This window comes from Symsagittifera roscoffensis, chromosome 10 (assembly GCF_963678635.1).
Source record: "Symsagittifera roscoffensis chromosome 10, txSymRosc1.1, whole genome shotgun sequence".
Lineage (NCBI taxonomy): Eukaryota > Metazoa > Xenacoelomorpha > Acoela > Convolutidae > Symsagittifera > Symsagittifera roscoffensis.
The window spans coordinates 30,132,814-30,147,826 of record NC_087071.1 but is presented as its reverse complement, the minus strand read 5'-3'; the positions used below and the strand labels follow the sequence as shown (position 1 = coordinate 30,147,826).

The 15,013-nt window shown below is 35.9% G+C and overlaps 1 protein-coding gene across 1 annotated transcript in view; it reads left to right on the top strand.

Moving 5' to 3' along the window:
- The window catches only part of LOC134855614 (6-phosphogluconate dehydrogenase, decarboxylating-like), a 43,194-nt gene that overhangs the window by 6,912 nt on the left and 21,269 nt on the right, over positions 1-15,013 (top strand). The window contains exons 2-4 of the mRNA XM_063872157.1: positions 12,541-12,776; positions 13,399-13,570; positions 14,547-14,677. Coding sequence (XP_063728227.1) covers positions 12,611-12,776; positions 13,399-13,570; positions 14,547-14,677 — 469 coding nt within the window. The 5' untranslated portion in view covers positions 12,541-12,610. The remainder of the gene's footprint in view (positions 1-12,540; positions 12,777-13,398; positions 13,571-14,546; positions 14,678-15,013) is intronic.

Genomic DNA, 15,013 nt, shown 5'->3' with positions numbered 1-15,013 from the left:
GTTGAATTTTTGCGTTTTGATATTTAATTTCAAATAGAATTCCAGTCTTTGTTAAAAGGAAAGCAAACTCCACAATGGAACAGCAAAACTAAAAGGTCGCGAAAAACGTGAATGACTTCGTTTCATAAATGGTCTTTAGTTCTCAGCAGAATGAAAATTACATTTTGATCCCGTGTTCTCTAAATGGTATAACTTTCCAAAATTATCAATCATAAAAGAGCTTCAACCCGATATATTTTTTCTTCGAAATAGAAAAACCCTTCGGTTGTCTTTGACACTTTTTCCACTGCCTATCGACTTTGTTGCAATAAAACAATTCTTGTGAACATAATTTGAATCATCCTGGAAACATCGAGTCATTCTTGAAACAATCAAATGCCGCCGCACAAAGAAGTTGCAATTTTGAGCTTTCATCAGCTTGAACGTTTAATTCCACGGTGTTAATTAGCCGTCTAATTGTTGGACTCAAAAAGCCAAGCTGTTGGCTATTCCCTCATTTAACTTCCTCCAGACAGGCTTACCAAATATTTCAAGCTGGTTGGATTTTGACTCAGAATCTTGACTCAGCTATAAAATAGAAAGTAACTAATACTTAAATAATGAATGTATTTATTAATGTTATCCTTCATGTTCAAATTTTCTACGGAAAATCTGCTCAAGTTTCATTTTATTTTATTGACTTTTGTGTAGCTGTTAGTACTCAATCGTAGCTTATCTTTGTGTTGTAGAACAAGTCATTGTTCCAATGAAATTTTCCAGTAAATTTTTTTTATTCATCCAGTTTACCCAAATTGGTTTTACAAGAAAAGGCGGCTCTTTTTCCTTCCCCCCCCCCCCCACCTGCAAATTTTTCATTTTGGAATTACTGTTCACTTTGTCCTATTGTCATGAAAAATGACATGCAGACTAATTAGACCATAACAAACATAGTTGGTCTTCATAATTAACCTTGTAAAGCCACTCGTTAGACCATAAAATTCATGTTTGTGTGAGGTGGGGGGGGGGGAAGGAAAAAGAGCCGAAAAGGCCAATCATAAAAGGTTCGTGAAATTCAAAGATATTCAATTTGATATATGTTTCCTTTCAAACTCCAAAATTGAAAAATGTCTTTTTGGGGCCTGCTTGAGCTCACTGAGTTCATAAATTGTCTTGTCTGTATGCTCTGTTGGAAAAGTGGTAATAAACGAGGTCGTTTTCTTTAGCAAGTTAAATAAACTGATTTTTCACGCTTCCGTGTCTTTCAAAAAGGTGCTCAAATCAGTCCTGTCTACGACAGTGAAAGTGGTGCAGCAATGGTTCACAAATAATGCATCTTAAACTAACTCTAGCTTTCTGATTGAGGATTGATATCAGTCATACAAAGGCTCTTAAAGGGAAATTGTTTCTAAGAAAATTGATAGAAAAATTTGTTTCTGAAATGCTTTTTCTTTGTTTCTTTGATTTTTAATTTTTTAACTGTCAGTTGAGTTTGTTTCATTTTTAAGTATGTTTTCTCCAAATTATGCTCTGTAGCTCACATTATTTATTTAACATATTCAGAAGTCGTATCTATTATTTATAATCAGTAAACCATACTGGTGATCGATAAGAAAAAGTTTTTTTTCCTCGATTCGGTTAATTTGTTTTTAGCACTGCCGTTCGCCATTCGAAAACAATCTTGTTGCAATCTTCGTTCAAATCTGTATTATGTCAATCAGCGGCACTGGTTGTTGGGTTAAGTATTCAAAGGTCAACAGATCGAAACTAGCTCATGTTGTATTTATTCTTAGATGTCATACAAGTAACGAAGCTCAATATGATTGGTATAATAACGAGTATTATATTCAACTGGGCAAATATTTCAGTTTAGAGATAAAGATTAAACTAATATACCCGGCTTTCAAATGTCCCTGACAAGTTTTAGCTAGTTAAAAGTGACGTTAAGCTTATCAGGTAATTATGACCGTCAATTGCGTTTGTGACCAAATCAACCTTATGAAGTCAAACAGATGAACAAATAAATATTTCATGTGCCTATCTGCAGTAGTCTTCGGAGCTAGCTATGATATTTTTTAATGTCGTCTTTTTATCCAAATCTTGGATATGTTTAGGTGATACCCACTATCTTTAAACTTAAACGTTTCGAAGCCCCTGACTGTTGTAGTTTTCCTTTGAGGGAATAAGCGTGACGAAAAAACAGCGGGAGTTAATATAACACGAGTTTAATATTTGTAGTTGCACAGTTCTTTGCTTCAGAAAAATATCATCTTAAAGTAAATTTTCATCTGTTTTTCAGATTTTGGATTTGGGTGTTTTTCCACATTAAATCAAGCATCGCACATAAACGTCAGATGAGGTTGACCGATAAATCTTATTGCAAAAATGTGATTATCTGCAAATTTTTAATTGTATTTTTCTCCAACTGTCTGTTCAAATGTTTTTCTGATCGAAAAATTCTATACTGTTTACCTGGTAGCCGGCTATTCTTTTTTAACTGTCCTTTTTCAAAACTCCAATTCTTGAAAACATTTCCACGAATCACTATTTTCATTGATATAAAATGCAAGTGTGTAATTTTATTTGGCGTGGTGTGCTTAATTTAATGTCTACAAATTAGCAAAGCAAACTGCGAGGAAGCTCTGTGAACGATTTAGTTCAGTGGCGATGAACGAAGTGAAGACACTTTTTTGTGTAGCCGTTTTTTGGGTTTTCAGGGAAAAGTTGTTGCTTCTTTAAATAGTTTTTTTAGCGGTTGTACTTTAGGAGTTCGCATCTTAATCATTTCAAATTATGTTGTCTGCTGATGTCATTTATAATTATTCGCAGAGCTTTAAATTAAAGTTTTTCTTCCAAAGCCATTGAAGACTTGCTGACGATGCTGTTTTCTAATGCAGTTTTATTCGGGTTTTTGTTTTGATTTGAATCGTTCGGTTGACATCTACTGACCTAGTTCATATCGAAATTCTGGTGAGATTTTGCTGTGATACACATGGATCAGCTGTTTCAGGTGTAGGATGAGTAAAAATGACTGAAAACATGTCCGAGAACAGCTTTTGACTTGGCTAAGTTGTCCCGGTGAATTAAGATTATCTAGATTATCGCCCATCTATTCCAGCACCGTTTGAGATGAAACATGAAAAAATACTAGTCGCGTGCTGTCAGTTGATGGCTTTCACCATCTTTTTCACCAGGTGAAGATTTCATTGCACTGGTTCTATTCCACGGTTTTTTCAACAGCACAAGCTAAATTCAATAAGTTTTTAAAATTTAGTTGACGTTAGCCCCCGGCCTCGCAAATTGCCAGGCAGAGCCATCCAGAATAAGGACTATCCTTAATTTTGCCCCAGTCGTTCCACTTTGAGGAGACGAATGGCTTTGAAAAGCCCTCGATCGGGATCTAAGTGGAATTCGAACCCAAGACCTTCGTGTTAAGAGCCGTTTCTGCTTGAATTTTTTATGCAAATTGGCTTGTTTATCCAGTCATTCTTGCTTGAAGCTGGTATTTTTGTTTGAGCTGTTCCAAAACATCGTCACATTTTGCGAAGTTCAACATCACCTCTGTGCAGGGTGGGGGGCTTACGCCTCCCCCCTCAGGGATTCGACCCCCTGCCGACCCAAAGGGTCCCTCTTTGTAGTGTTTTGAGATGTCCATTTTTCTAAAGGTGCTATCGGCTTTTGGTCAAAATCTTCCGAAAAGTCTCTAAAAACGCCTTTTTTGGCCTGTTTTTTCTACAATTTTTCTGACTGCGGCGCAGAAACTTTGGTCAAAATAGGGTCTTTTCGGTGATTTGGGAGAGCTCAGAAAAGGTCGACAACATTTTCGATTTTTTTTTTTGAAAATCCGCCTCCCCCTCGAGAAAATCCTAGATCCGCCCCTGCCTAAGTCAACACAGTATTAAAATGACAAATGTTTTTTTTTGCCATTAACTTTGGATCAATTTTTGAAAAAACGTCATAACTCGGAAACTAAAAGGTTTTCAGCAATCACACTTGAAGGAAAGCTTTGCAACTTCTGAGACTACCCTGGCAGTATCCAGCAATAGGGTTGTGAAATTCCAGTTTTCTGATATATGTTGTTTTACTTCAGTTTTCTGGAAACTTTTGAAAAAACGTCGTCTCGGAAACTGAAAGGATTTCAGCAAGCTTGAAGGAAAGGTTTGCATCCCCTGACAGCACTCAAGAACAGTGTTGGGGATTTCAAATGTCTTGAAATTTTACCAAATGTCACTTTTCTCTAACTTTTTTCTGAAAAATTTTACCGAAAGTCATACCTCAGAAACTAAAATGATTTGTGCAGTCACATTTGAAGACAACGTTTGCAACGCTTGAGATCGCCCTGAGTTCCCCTCGCTATAAGGCCGGGAATATCAAATCTCGGAAAGTTTTTTGAAGATTTGGTAAACTAAGAAGATTTGGGTAATCATATTTGGAGGACAAACTTGCAACCCCTGGGAGAACCTTGATAGCGTCCCATTATCGAATTGCTTATTTCAATTTCTGTGAGAAGAATACTGGTGTCAAACTGGAAAATCGATAATACTTAAGCAGTGCAATATACGATTTAGCTTCAAACTTAAAAAATTGTTTCGCTAAACATGCAAAAATTATAAATAGAAAAGGCTTAAACACTGCGAGATAGTGAAGCCAATTTTAAATATGAAATAGGTTAGTTAAAGTTACGAAAATCTGCAACAAGTATTTACTAATCAGCTTCTTCTTGAAATAGGAATCAGGCTGAAAAATGTTCGACAGCTGTCGTTATCTAATTCTTAATGCGTCAGCGAATACGCGAAAAGCCTCCTAAATCAAATGTAACTGTAATTGTTCGAGGTTTTGAAGAAAGTGCCAGAATATTAGTGTTGGGTCTCGCTTTTTTCAGAGGTAATTTGAATGTTTAACTAGCGGTTTTTACGAATTGTTTCAATCATCTGAAAGATATTGATTGAAGGAATGTGTCTAAATTTTTAAAAAGTGTTTCACCGGCGATCGTTCTCGGAGAAGTTATTGGAGTTGAAAACTGCCAATTTGGATGAATTAAAGCAGGTACTTTTCGTTCTATCAATGCGTTAGCGGGGAGATAGTCCCGCTCACAATTAACTCCAATTCAATTGAGGGCAGCTATCTGGTTCTATCAATATGTGACCTAAACTATTTGAAATAAGTCAGGCTATTTGTAGTACTTTTTTGAATTCTATGAATGTGCTCGGAACGTTCTGTGCTACTTGCTTAGCAATAAGATATCGTTTTCTCTCTCTGTGACTGTTTGGATTAGGAGAAGGTTAAAGATATTGCTTTTTTTTCTAAACTGGATGAAATTTGGAGCACTGCCGAAGGCAACACATACTCATTTTCTCTTTGATCGTCCATTCTTAACCCGAAGGTTGGTAGTTTTCCTTAATATTTTGGAAACTCAGTTTAGCTAGGCCAGGCAGCACTCGAGAGATCGCTGGTTTTCCTCTCAGTGTGTTTTGCAGTAAAATTGCTAGAATTTTTATGGAAACGAATAAAAAACTTTCGTTTCCATATGTGTTGAGAAATTAACGAAGATTTGTTTTTCTTTTTCATACATAATGAGAATTAAATGAGTTTGCTTCGTCTTTATTTCAGGTAAACGTTGTGTAATGTCTTTGGAAGGGAGCGGACTAGAGCTTAAATCTTTACCTAACCAAGGAAAGGGTTTAGTTATACTTCGAGATTTTTCGGAGCATGGAATTATTTTCAAATGCGACCGAAAATTATGTCTCAATTATGAAACTCTTAGCAAAGATGAAAAGTTTCAAAACTTGATGACAGGAAAGCCACGTTTTATTGTAATGCTTGCTATGTATGTTCTGTATTTGAAGAAGTTTCCATCTGAACAATTCAAAAGTTGGGTAAAAATTCTGCCAAAAGAGTTCCCTACCTTGCCATTATTGATGTCTGAGAATGTTGTTCAAATTTTACCCGATTGTTTGCAAAGTGAATGTCAAACTATGCAAAAGCGATTGAAAAACGATTTTGATGTTGCCAGAATCTGCTCTATTTTCGACTTTTCTTGGGATGAATTTTCATGGGCGTTTGCTGTTGTACATACAAGATGCATTAAATGGCCAGGTAATTTCGATGACTCGAGATCAAAATCTGAAAATATTGAAGATGATATAGATTATGCGCTTGTTCCGTATGCTGATTTCTTCAATCACGATTCACGCTACAAAGTGTCTCTGAAATTAAAAGAATCTGAAATCATTTTTGAATCTGAGAAAAGTCAAATTAGAGGCAATCAAGCCTTCATTTGTTACGGAAATCACTCGAATGGTTATTTTTTGTTACAGTATGGTTTCGTACCAGAAATAAATCCTAATGATTTTATGGAATTGACGTTGGATCAACTTTTGCATATATCGCAATATAGTGATGAAGACAAAAACAATCTGCGCAATTGTGTCGCCAAAAATGCGGACACTTTTTCCAAACCGTATCTTTATGCTGATGGTCTATCAGTTTCGCTTGTTCGTTTGGTTTACATTACAGTCGCTGAGCCTGAAATTTGGGACGATTTATTGCAGCAAAATTTTGAGCAGAATATTCGGAAACTTACGAACGATTACCATGATGCAGCGAAAGCCTTGTTTTTGTTTACTTTGAAGTTTGTTCAAGGCTACGTGGATCACGAAATAGCTGATTTCATGGAAAAGAACAAAGAAATTTCAAGTGAAAAGAGTCGAGAAATTGAAAACATGGTCTTAAAATTTTTGACTAACTGGAGCACAATTCTTAAAAATGTCTCAGCTGTCTGCACAGAAATATATTTATTCGAAGCCTTGTCAGGTATTTCTTCATAGTTTGAAAAATATGTTTGATGATGCTCTTTTCTTACACATTCCAAGCTTGCATGTGTAATAGTAAGTGAGGTCGATTTTCTGAAATAAGAAGTTGCAGGTGTGTGTGTATTTTTTTCAGCTATTGTCGACTTACGTCGTTTTTTCAACGTTATTTTAATGCTAGTAATTGTTTTTCACGACTTGTTTTCTTGATTACACAAGCAAGCTTGCGAGCGATACTGTATTAGTACGAAACTTCTTTTTCTAACCTCACTCACATTTTAAAGTGTTCATTATTTGGTGGCAAAGTATTCATTATTTGGTGGCGCGTTTGCTATAATCACGATCTGTAGCATTGGAAATTTCATAGCATCTGTTCTTTGCTTTATCTGAGGCTAGTGTTTGATTATTTAAGCGTACGTGGCTGAGTGGTTAGTGCGCGACATTCATATTCTTTAGGTTGCCGTAGGTCGCAGATCGAATCCGCGACCTAGTCGTTTTGTTTTACTAATTCGAGGCCTATTTCTACTTTTTCTTATTGCTTATTTAGAGCCGACGACACTTTTTGTCGTGTTCTGGCTAGTGTTTGAGAAGCGCAGTTTCCCGCAATTTTTGACATTTTTTTGATATAAAAAATGCTTTCGTCTCATTGTGTGTCGGCGATTTTGCCTGTTTTTGCTTTTGATATGTCTAATCATCTGCACGTAATTGTAGTCATTCATTTCTGAATCGCAATTGGTGCGAAGATCTGTATCCCCTCTGTGTTTAAGCATAATTTCAGCCATAGGTTTTTTGGCAGCGATTGGAGCAGTTTACTTTTCATGTTGGTTAAAGTTTTGTCCTTCATGCGGGAAAAATCGACAAGTGTCATGTTATATTAAATTATATTCCCTATCTAGAGAGAATACTTTGATTGAGTAGAAATTAAAAGGCTTCTAGCAGCTTTGTTTCACGCATATCTTAGCGGTTGGTAAGAATAAAAATTAAATGTGACATTTAGTTGATATATGGAGTGTCTGAAATTAAATTTTATGCATTGTGAGAGAAATTAACTGCTTATTACCGGCATCATTTTTTAAAATTCAATCTCTCGCAGTCTGTTAAAAGTTTTTTCCGATAGGTAGTTCAAAGACTCAATTTCAACTCAATTTCAATTGAAAGTCAAAAAATACTCTGCTGTTAAACTGATGAAAATGCATCCTCACTCCTTTTTTTTTTCAAACCAAGAACTTCCTTTTTACCAAAAAGGTCAAATATAACCCGAACTGCAATTGTAGAAATTCTATATGCTGCTGTGTCAAGGATATTATATACTGAATTGACACATGGGACGTTCAAATGGTACTCTTGATGACGTAGCTTAACCAGTCGTTGAATAAAATTAGTTAGTTATTTACTGTACTTAAAGTGTTCTAAATACCTGCTGTGATACTTTCAAAGTCTAATTCATTTCTGCTCTGTTCAAAATATCATGTTTGAATACGGCTGACGCTCTGCGATCAAATTTGTGTTATTTTTGCTGCAAATCCGTTTTTATTTTTATAACGGTGGGTTGGAACAGATTTCCGATAAAATTTACGAAAGATATAATTAGAAAGGAGAAATTGGTAACTAAAGAGTTCAGATCCGCATAGCCACTCGGGTCTTTTTGGTTATACGGCCCAAAACTTGTTTATAAGTCGTTTTGAAAATTGGGTTCTAATGCTCGAATCTGATTGGTCTAAATTTTTACCAGCAAAAGATAATCTTTATTTTCAATTAAAAACAAAGAAGAAGAACTTATTTCACTCAACATGACAGAAAAAAAAAACAATTTCAGAAAGTACAAAAATTTAGCAAATTGAATTTAAAAAAAAACGAAGATTAATTAACAATTCCATAATTTTGGGCGTATAGCAGAAACGACCCATGCACTCAATTGCCGCTTATAATTTTGTGGATGTACTTAAGACATATCAGTATTTGCGTGCTTAACTAAGTTGATGCCCTGATCTAAAATCGAGTGTCAAGTTTGACTCATTTTCTGGTAACATTTTTAATTAAATTGAGGTGAAGTAAAACCGCTTCTACGAGTGTGGCTATGCGTAAAAGGAAATTACTAAAAAGTGCATTTTCATCAATTTCATAGAAAAGGGAATCGGAATGACGTTAAATGAGATGGAGTGTTAAAATTGCCTGCTTGCTGTCGTCATCATAGTCTGGTGTGCAAAGATGCCTAGTTGATTTCCTCTTATTTTCATGCTTTCAAACATACTGGTTCTTGTTCATATCACTGTGTCAAGGATAATACTTACAATAGATAAATAAGATTTACATGGTATAGGCGTGTTAGACAAGCACGTTAGTTAGTTAATATTCATAGTGGTCAAATTACCAGCTGTGACAGTCAAGCATACTTTAATTCAATTGCTGCGTGTCTGAAGATAAAGCACCTTCCAAATTTGTTAACATGAGATTAAGAGTGACATCAGCTATTTGATAAGTTATACTACAATGGTGTTGAAGTGAAATCATGTTTGCATGTTATTATCGATATATGCTTTGAAATAAATCGAAAAGTGGATGGTAATCATTGGCCGTTCAAGTTTTAGTTGGCCGAGAGTGCTAGCAATGCTGCATTAAGACGATTTATCCTCCATGGAAAGGGTCTGGCCAACATACGATGTTCAGTTCAATACGGAGAACAACCACAATTTAACAAACACAATTTAATGCATTTTTCGATCGCTTTTCTGGGCTGGGTAATGTTGCCTCACCATCAATCAACGAGCACGGATCATGGTGGGCCTCGAACGCCCGTCCTTTCAAGTGACACGTGCAGATGTAACCACTTCTTTTTAAACTGTATTTTTCTTTTTATCGATTGCTTAGGCTGAACAAGTATTTATCCTAATAGTAGGCTACTGTGGATTTGAAATTTGAATTATTTAATGGGCACATATAACTAACAAGCATCAGTCATAAGATACTCACATGGATCGAGCTCACGGGTCCGAAGGCCCCTCGAGGAGACGTCCCATAAGGTAGACTTTTACAGAATAAGTTGAGGAGAAAGAAAAGTTAGAAGTTAGATCACTTGTCAAATATCAGGTGAAGGAGTTCAAAACTATCTGTGACAAAATTACGTTTAGTGTTTTGTAAATATGAGTTCAATTGAGATTTTGACATATCTTTCAAGTTCTCTGGAGAAAGACTATCAGCACTTTAACGATAACCGATTGTAATAAGCTGTTTGATCTAACATATTTTGAACGTAACATTCTCAAGCTACGGGCACGTGTTTGTCTACAGTTATTTAGTTGGTTAAAATCCAAAAACTATACTGACGATTTACCAAGTATTTGATAATTAACTTCTTTAAAAACAGTATCAAGAAACAAGTCAAAAACGGTATCAATATTATGTTCTGAAAACTTTTCCATAATGTGATCAAATTTGCGCATAAAGAAATAGTTCTAAGAATTCGCTTTTGCATTAAAATAATTTTGTTTGAATTTGTCCTGGACGCACATCCATAAACTAAGATGCCGTATGATATTGAAGGTTTTGCAGAAACTTGATAAAATCTAAGAAGAAATGTCCTAGAAAAAACATTTCTTGCTTTACAAAGAGTTCCCTTAAATTTAGCTAATTTTTTACAAACATGTTCTGTGTTGCTTGAAACAGAGCTTATTATTTACCACAACCCCAAGATACTTGAAGGAGTTCACAACATAAAATTTCTGATTCCCTAAAAATATTTCAGATTATTTTCAACTCCTTCCGAATTTGGATATTTGCGTTCTATCAATTTTTTTGATGTAATGACAAGTTTTATTTTTAGCTCAACGGGGTTCGACGCAATAACGGGTTTCATCCTGTTTTCTTAAAATGGGATGGGTTTTGAAAAAATTCAAAGTATTAGCAGTTCTTGAATTTCAAAGCGATTTAACTTGATTAATTTATTGCTGCGAAAATTGAAAATTGTTCTTAAATTGTCTATTAATCTTCTCGGTTTCCTTGCTCTTTACCCTTGCGATAAGCAAGGGTATTGCAATCGAGTGCTGGACTTTTTTTTGGTAGTTTTAGGTTATGTTCATAATTAATTCAATTTTCTTTGCATCTCCGGGACACTTGGCGTGGAGTTTGCAAATACGACCGGGACCGCAAAAGTTCTAGATTCGAATCTGACAGGACCTGTTTTTTTTTCAAACTGGAAATATTCCGTTACAAAAAATAGTGGGCTTAATATTCGTCTGCTTATGTTTTGTCGGCTTAGTTGCCGCATCGTAGATTTTTTTTGCTTGCTATACGCATTTTTCCTTATAGTTGCTCTTAGTGTTTTGATTTACTGTGCTGTTTGTAGTTTCTTGAATTCGTGTTTTCTTTGTTTTTTTTTCGCTTTAAACTTGTTGCTACCCAAATGATTTGGGCTTATATATTTTATCGACTCAGTGACCTAATTTTGAGTCGTTTAGTAAAACGTATTTCTTAGGTTCACCTCGGGATTGCACCGATTGCATAATTCTTAATAGAAGTTATTGTTCAAATTTTCATGACAACCTTTTATTCGTCTTTTGTTTTGTTTTTTTTCTTCCTTTTTTCGGCTTGACTGCTTTCGACCAATATTGTATTGGTCTAATGGCCTCATAATGCGTCTTTCGACGAGCGAAAAAATTATGTTTGCGGGCGTGTTTTAAGGCTTAGGGGAAAATAATAATTTTTTCGGATTTGCTTAGGCTTTTTTATTTTTTTACGGCTTAATAGCTTTCGGCCTGTTTTATATCGGTTTAGTGGCCTCATATCGTTTCATTGGATGAACAAAAAAATTAATGTGTTTTTTCTTGTTTTGAGGGCGAGGGGGGCTTGTTAACTGTTTTCTTGTCGTGTTGATTTTTTTCTAGGTATATAGGGTTTCTTCTAAGGTATTTTCGGCTTTGTTACCGCTTGGTATTTTTCTTCTGATGCTTATTTCAACTTCTATTGTCTTGGCATGTTTTTGATTTCAAAACTAGCCTGAATCATGTTGCTAGATCTAATTTTTTACATTTTAATTTTTTAATCGATTTTTTCCGACGTACCGGTTTTCTTGTTTTGTATCGCAAGTGGCGCGAAGCACAGCTTCGCTTCGTTAGATTTTCCAATCTTCGGTTGACTGTTTTTTGATGTATTGGATTTCCTTTCATTCTTTTTTAGTTTGCAATGCTGTATTTAGGTTTTTAGGTTGTTGTTGAATTTTATCTGAGACAATGGTGTGAATGTTTGACTTTTGTAAAGCAATTTTCTTAACTTTTTTATTTAAGTAGCCTTTTATTTTAAAAAAGTTACGACTTCCTTTTTTCTCGTCACTATCTTGTATTGTAATGTTTTTGTTGTATCGCAAGTGTGAAGAAGCTCTGATCTGGCTCTTTTTTACAATGAAAAAAAGCTGTGATAAAATCTGGAAAATAGATAAAATGTATGAATTCATAACTCCCACATGAATCAATTCAAATTCAGATAATTTCCTTTTTTTTCCAAATCTGTTCTTCGAAAAAATAGTGATGAGGTAACAAGTTGCTTGATGATGTAACAAGTTGCTTGATAATGTAACAAGAAAAATAGTGATGTGGTAACAAGTTGCGGAAACGAATCGTCATGCTGACTATGATTCGCTGGTTGGCTTCCTAAGATTTGTTTCTTGTTTTTTTTTTGTAAATGCATGTTAAGAGCCGTATTGATATCTTGATTCGTTTTGGAATTTATTAATACTCGTTTTTAAGTGTTCTGTTTTTTTTTCAGAGTTTATTTGCGTGTCTCTGTTTTGCATTTGTTTTGAGCCTGCCTCGTGTCTTAATACCTCCAAAACTATGACAACAGCCACAGCAGATATAGCCCTGATTGGGTTGGCAGTTATGGGCAAGAATCTGATCATGAACATGAACGATCATGGCTTCACAGTCTGTGCATTCAACAGGACTGTCTCGAAAGTAGATGAGTTTCTGCAGAATGAGGCGAAGGGAACTAATATCATTGGTAGGAGTTTAGTTTATATCTTAAAAATCGAGAAATTTGATTGATGAAAATGACGGGACGGCAATTCGTAACAAGCGACAAGTCGTAACAAGCGACAGTCGTTACAAGGCATTGGTAAGTTGTGGTAGCTTGCTCCGCTGCGCTTACATTCGGCACAAGAGGTATAGTGACCGCGAATAAGTGTTAAGCCACTGCTACGATGTTCCAAATTGTCGCTTCTAACGAATTGTTACCTGTTACGAATCCTCGCCTCACGGATGAAAAATATATAAAAACATACTGCTTTTGAAAATTTATAGTGAGCAGACGTGATTGCTGCTTCGGAATGGTTCAATTTCCTCAGTTTTTAAAAAACATAACTTGACTTTTGGGATCCAACTGTCAAATATGCCCTGCTTCAGGTGTCATTTCATATGTGGATAGGATGTGGAGGGAAAATCAAGTTTTGCCCTACAGAATTAAAATGTTGTTTTCTCATGAAGACACCACTCGATAGACAGCTAACCGGCCTTTTTGGTGTTCTTCCAAGATGGGATTTTTTTATTGTTAAGAATTGTGTAAATAATAATTGAGTATGTTCCCTTCTTGAAAACGAATTTATTGTTGTAATCAAATATTTCAGGCGCCACTTCACTTGCGGATATGGTGTCTAAGCTGAAGAGACCGAGGCGAGTGATGTTGCTAGTGAAGGCGGGCTCAGCCGTGGATGATTTCATCAATAACCTCACAGCTCTGATGGAACCAGGAGACATCATCATAGACGGAGGCAACTCCGATTTCAACGACTCAACCAGGTGAGAGGATGGTTTTTTTCTGAGAGAGCGGCCGTGGCCGAGTGGGCAGGCTTACGTTAACACGAAAATCGGGGGTTCGAATCCCTCTTCGGTAATGGTTGCAGGGGTCCCAGTGTCATCCGCCTCCTCAAAGTGGGACGGGCTTCGAAATGGGCCTTCTGTTTTGCAGCCCAAAAACTGATCTTTTTCTGGTTGGAAAGAGAAAAACTGATCAAAATGGAGATTCAATGAAAACAGACGCTCAATTAACAATTTGAGATTTTTTCGTCGTATAACAGAAAATAACTGAGAGGATTTGTGATTGGATTAACAACGCTACCTGAAATCAGTAGATCAGAGTAGCAAATCCCTACTTTCCCTGTATCTCTTGAGATTGGTTCTCCGCATGTGATTTTGTCTAGAGATTTCTTTACTCCGCAACCTGACCGATTGGCTGCAATTGCGGTACTATCCATTGATATGAGTTGCCTTGTTATAAGCAATTTTCTTGGCTTGTTGGCTTAATTGTTTAAGGAGGGACTGAACTTTTTACAAAATCACATTTTTTTTGGCTTAACTTGTGTCTGCTCAAAGATTGTCGGCTTTGTTTTTTTTTCGTAAAACTTGTTCCGCTGTTGCTGATTTAATATTCAAGTGTCTGGCATGTTTGCCTGGAATGAACTTCTATTGAGACATATGAAAGTGTATATGACTAGCTTCTATGTTTTTTAATAATATTTGTTTTGTATCGCAAGTGGTGCGAAGCTCTGCTTAGCCTCTGTTTGTTAATACTGCTCTACTACTTCATAAATGAATTGATAGTATAAATTTAATTCGCGTGAAAAGATCAACTCCTGAGAATTTAACAAGAGAGGGGTTGCGCATTATAACTAATCTAGGCGAAAATACATGAACTTCACCTCATGAAATTCACCTGAGCATCCGCCTCATCTCGATAAAATTTTAGATGCATCCCTACCTTGAAGTATTGTTTTAGGCGCTGTAAGGAGTTAGCGGCCAAGGGCTTTCTATACGTTGGAACTGGTGTTTCGGGCGGAGAGGATGGAGCCAGATATGGACCCAGTCTGATGCCGGGCGGAAACCCAGAAGCATGGCCACACATCAAAGGTAAGCAAACACCAGTCATTAATACTTTGTAACGGCTTTTTAGTCTTCTGCCTGCCAATTTTTTTTTGAAAAAATTAAGTAATTTCTGTTAACTCTTCCTAAAGCGATGTGTTTAGCTTCTAGAACTATGTTTATAGTTCCAAATAGCTTGTCTGAAATTGGTTCTTTGACATTTTACTTCATTCCAACCTAATCTATGCCATTCTACTCTACACATTTCTGACCGTTATTTAATTGGCGTTTCACCTGACACATGTTTATGAAGTCCCTATAGTAACTTGGTTAATAAAATGCCAATTGTACATTTTTTTGTTTCCAAGATCATCTATTGTTTTA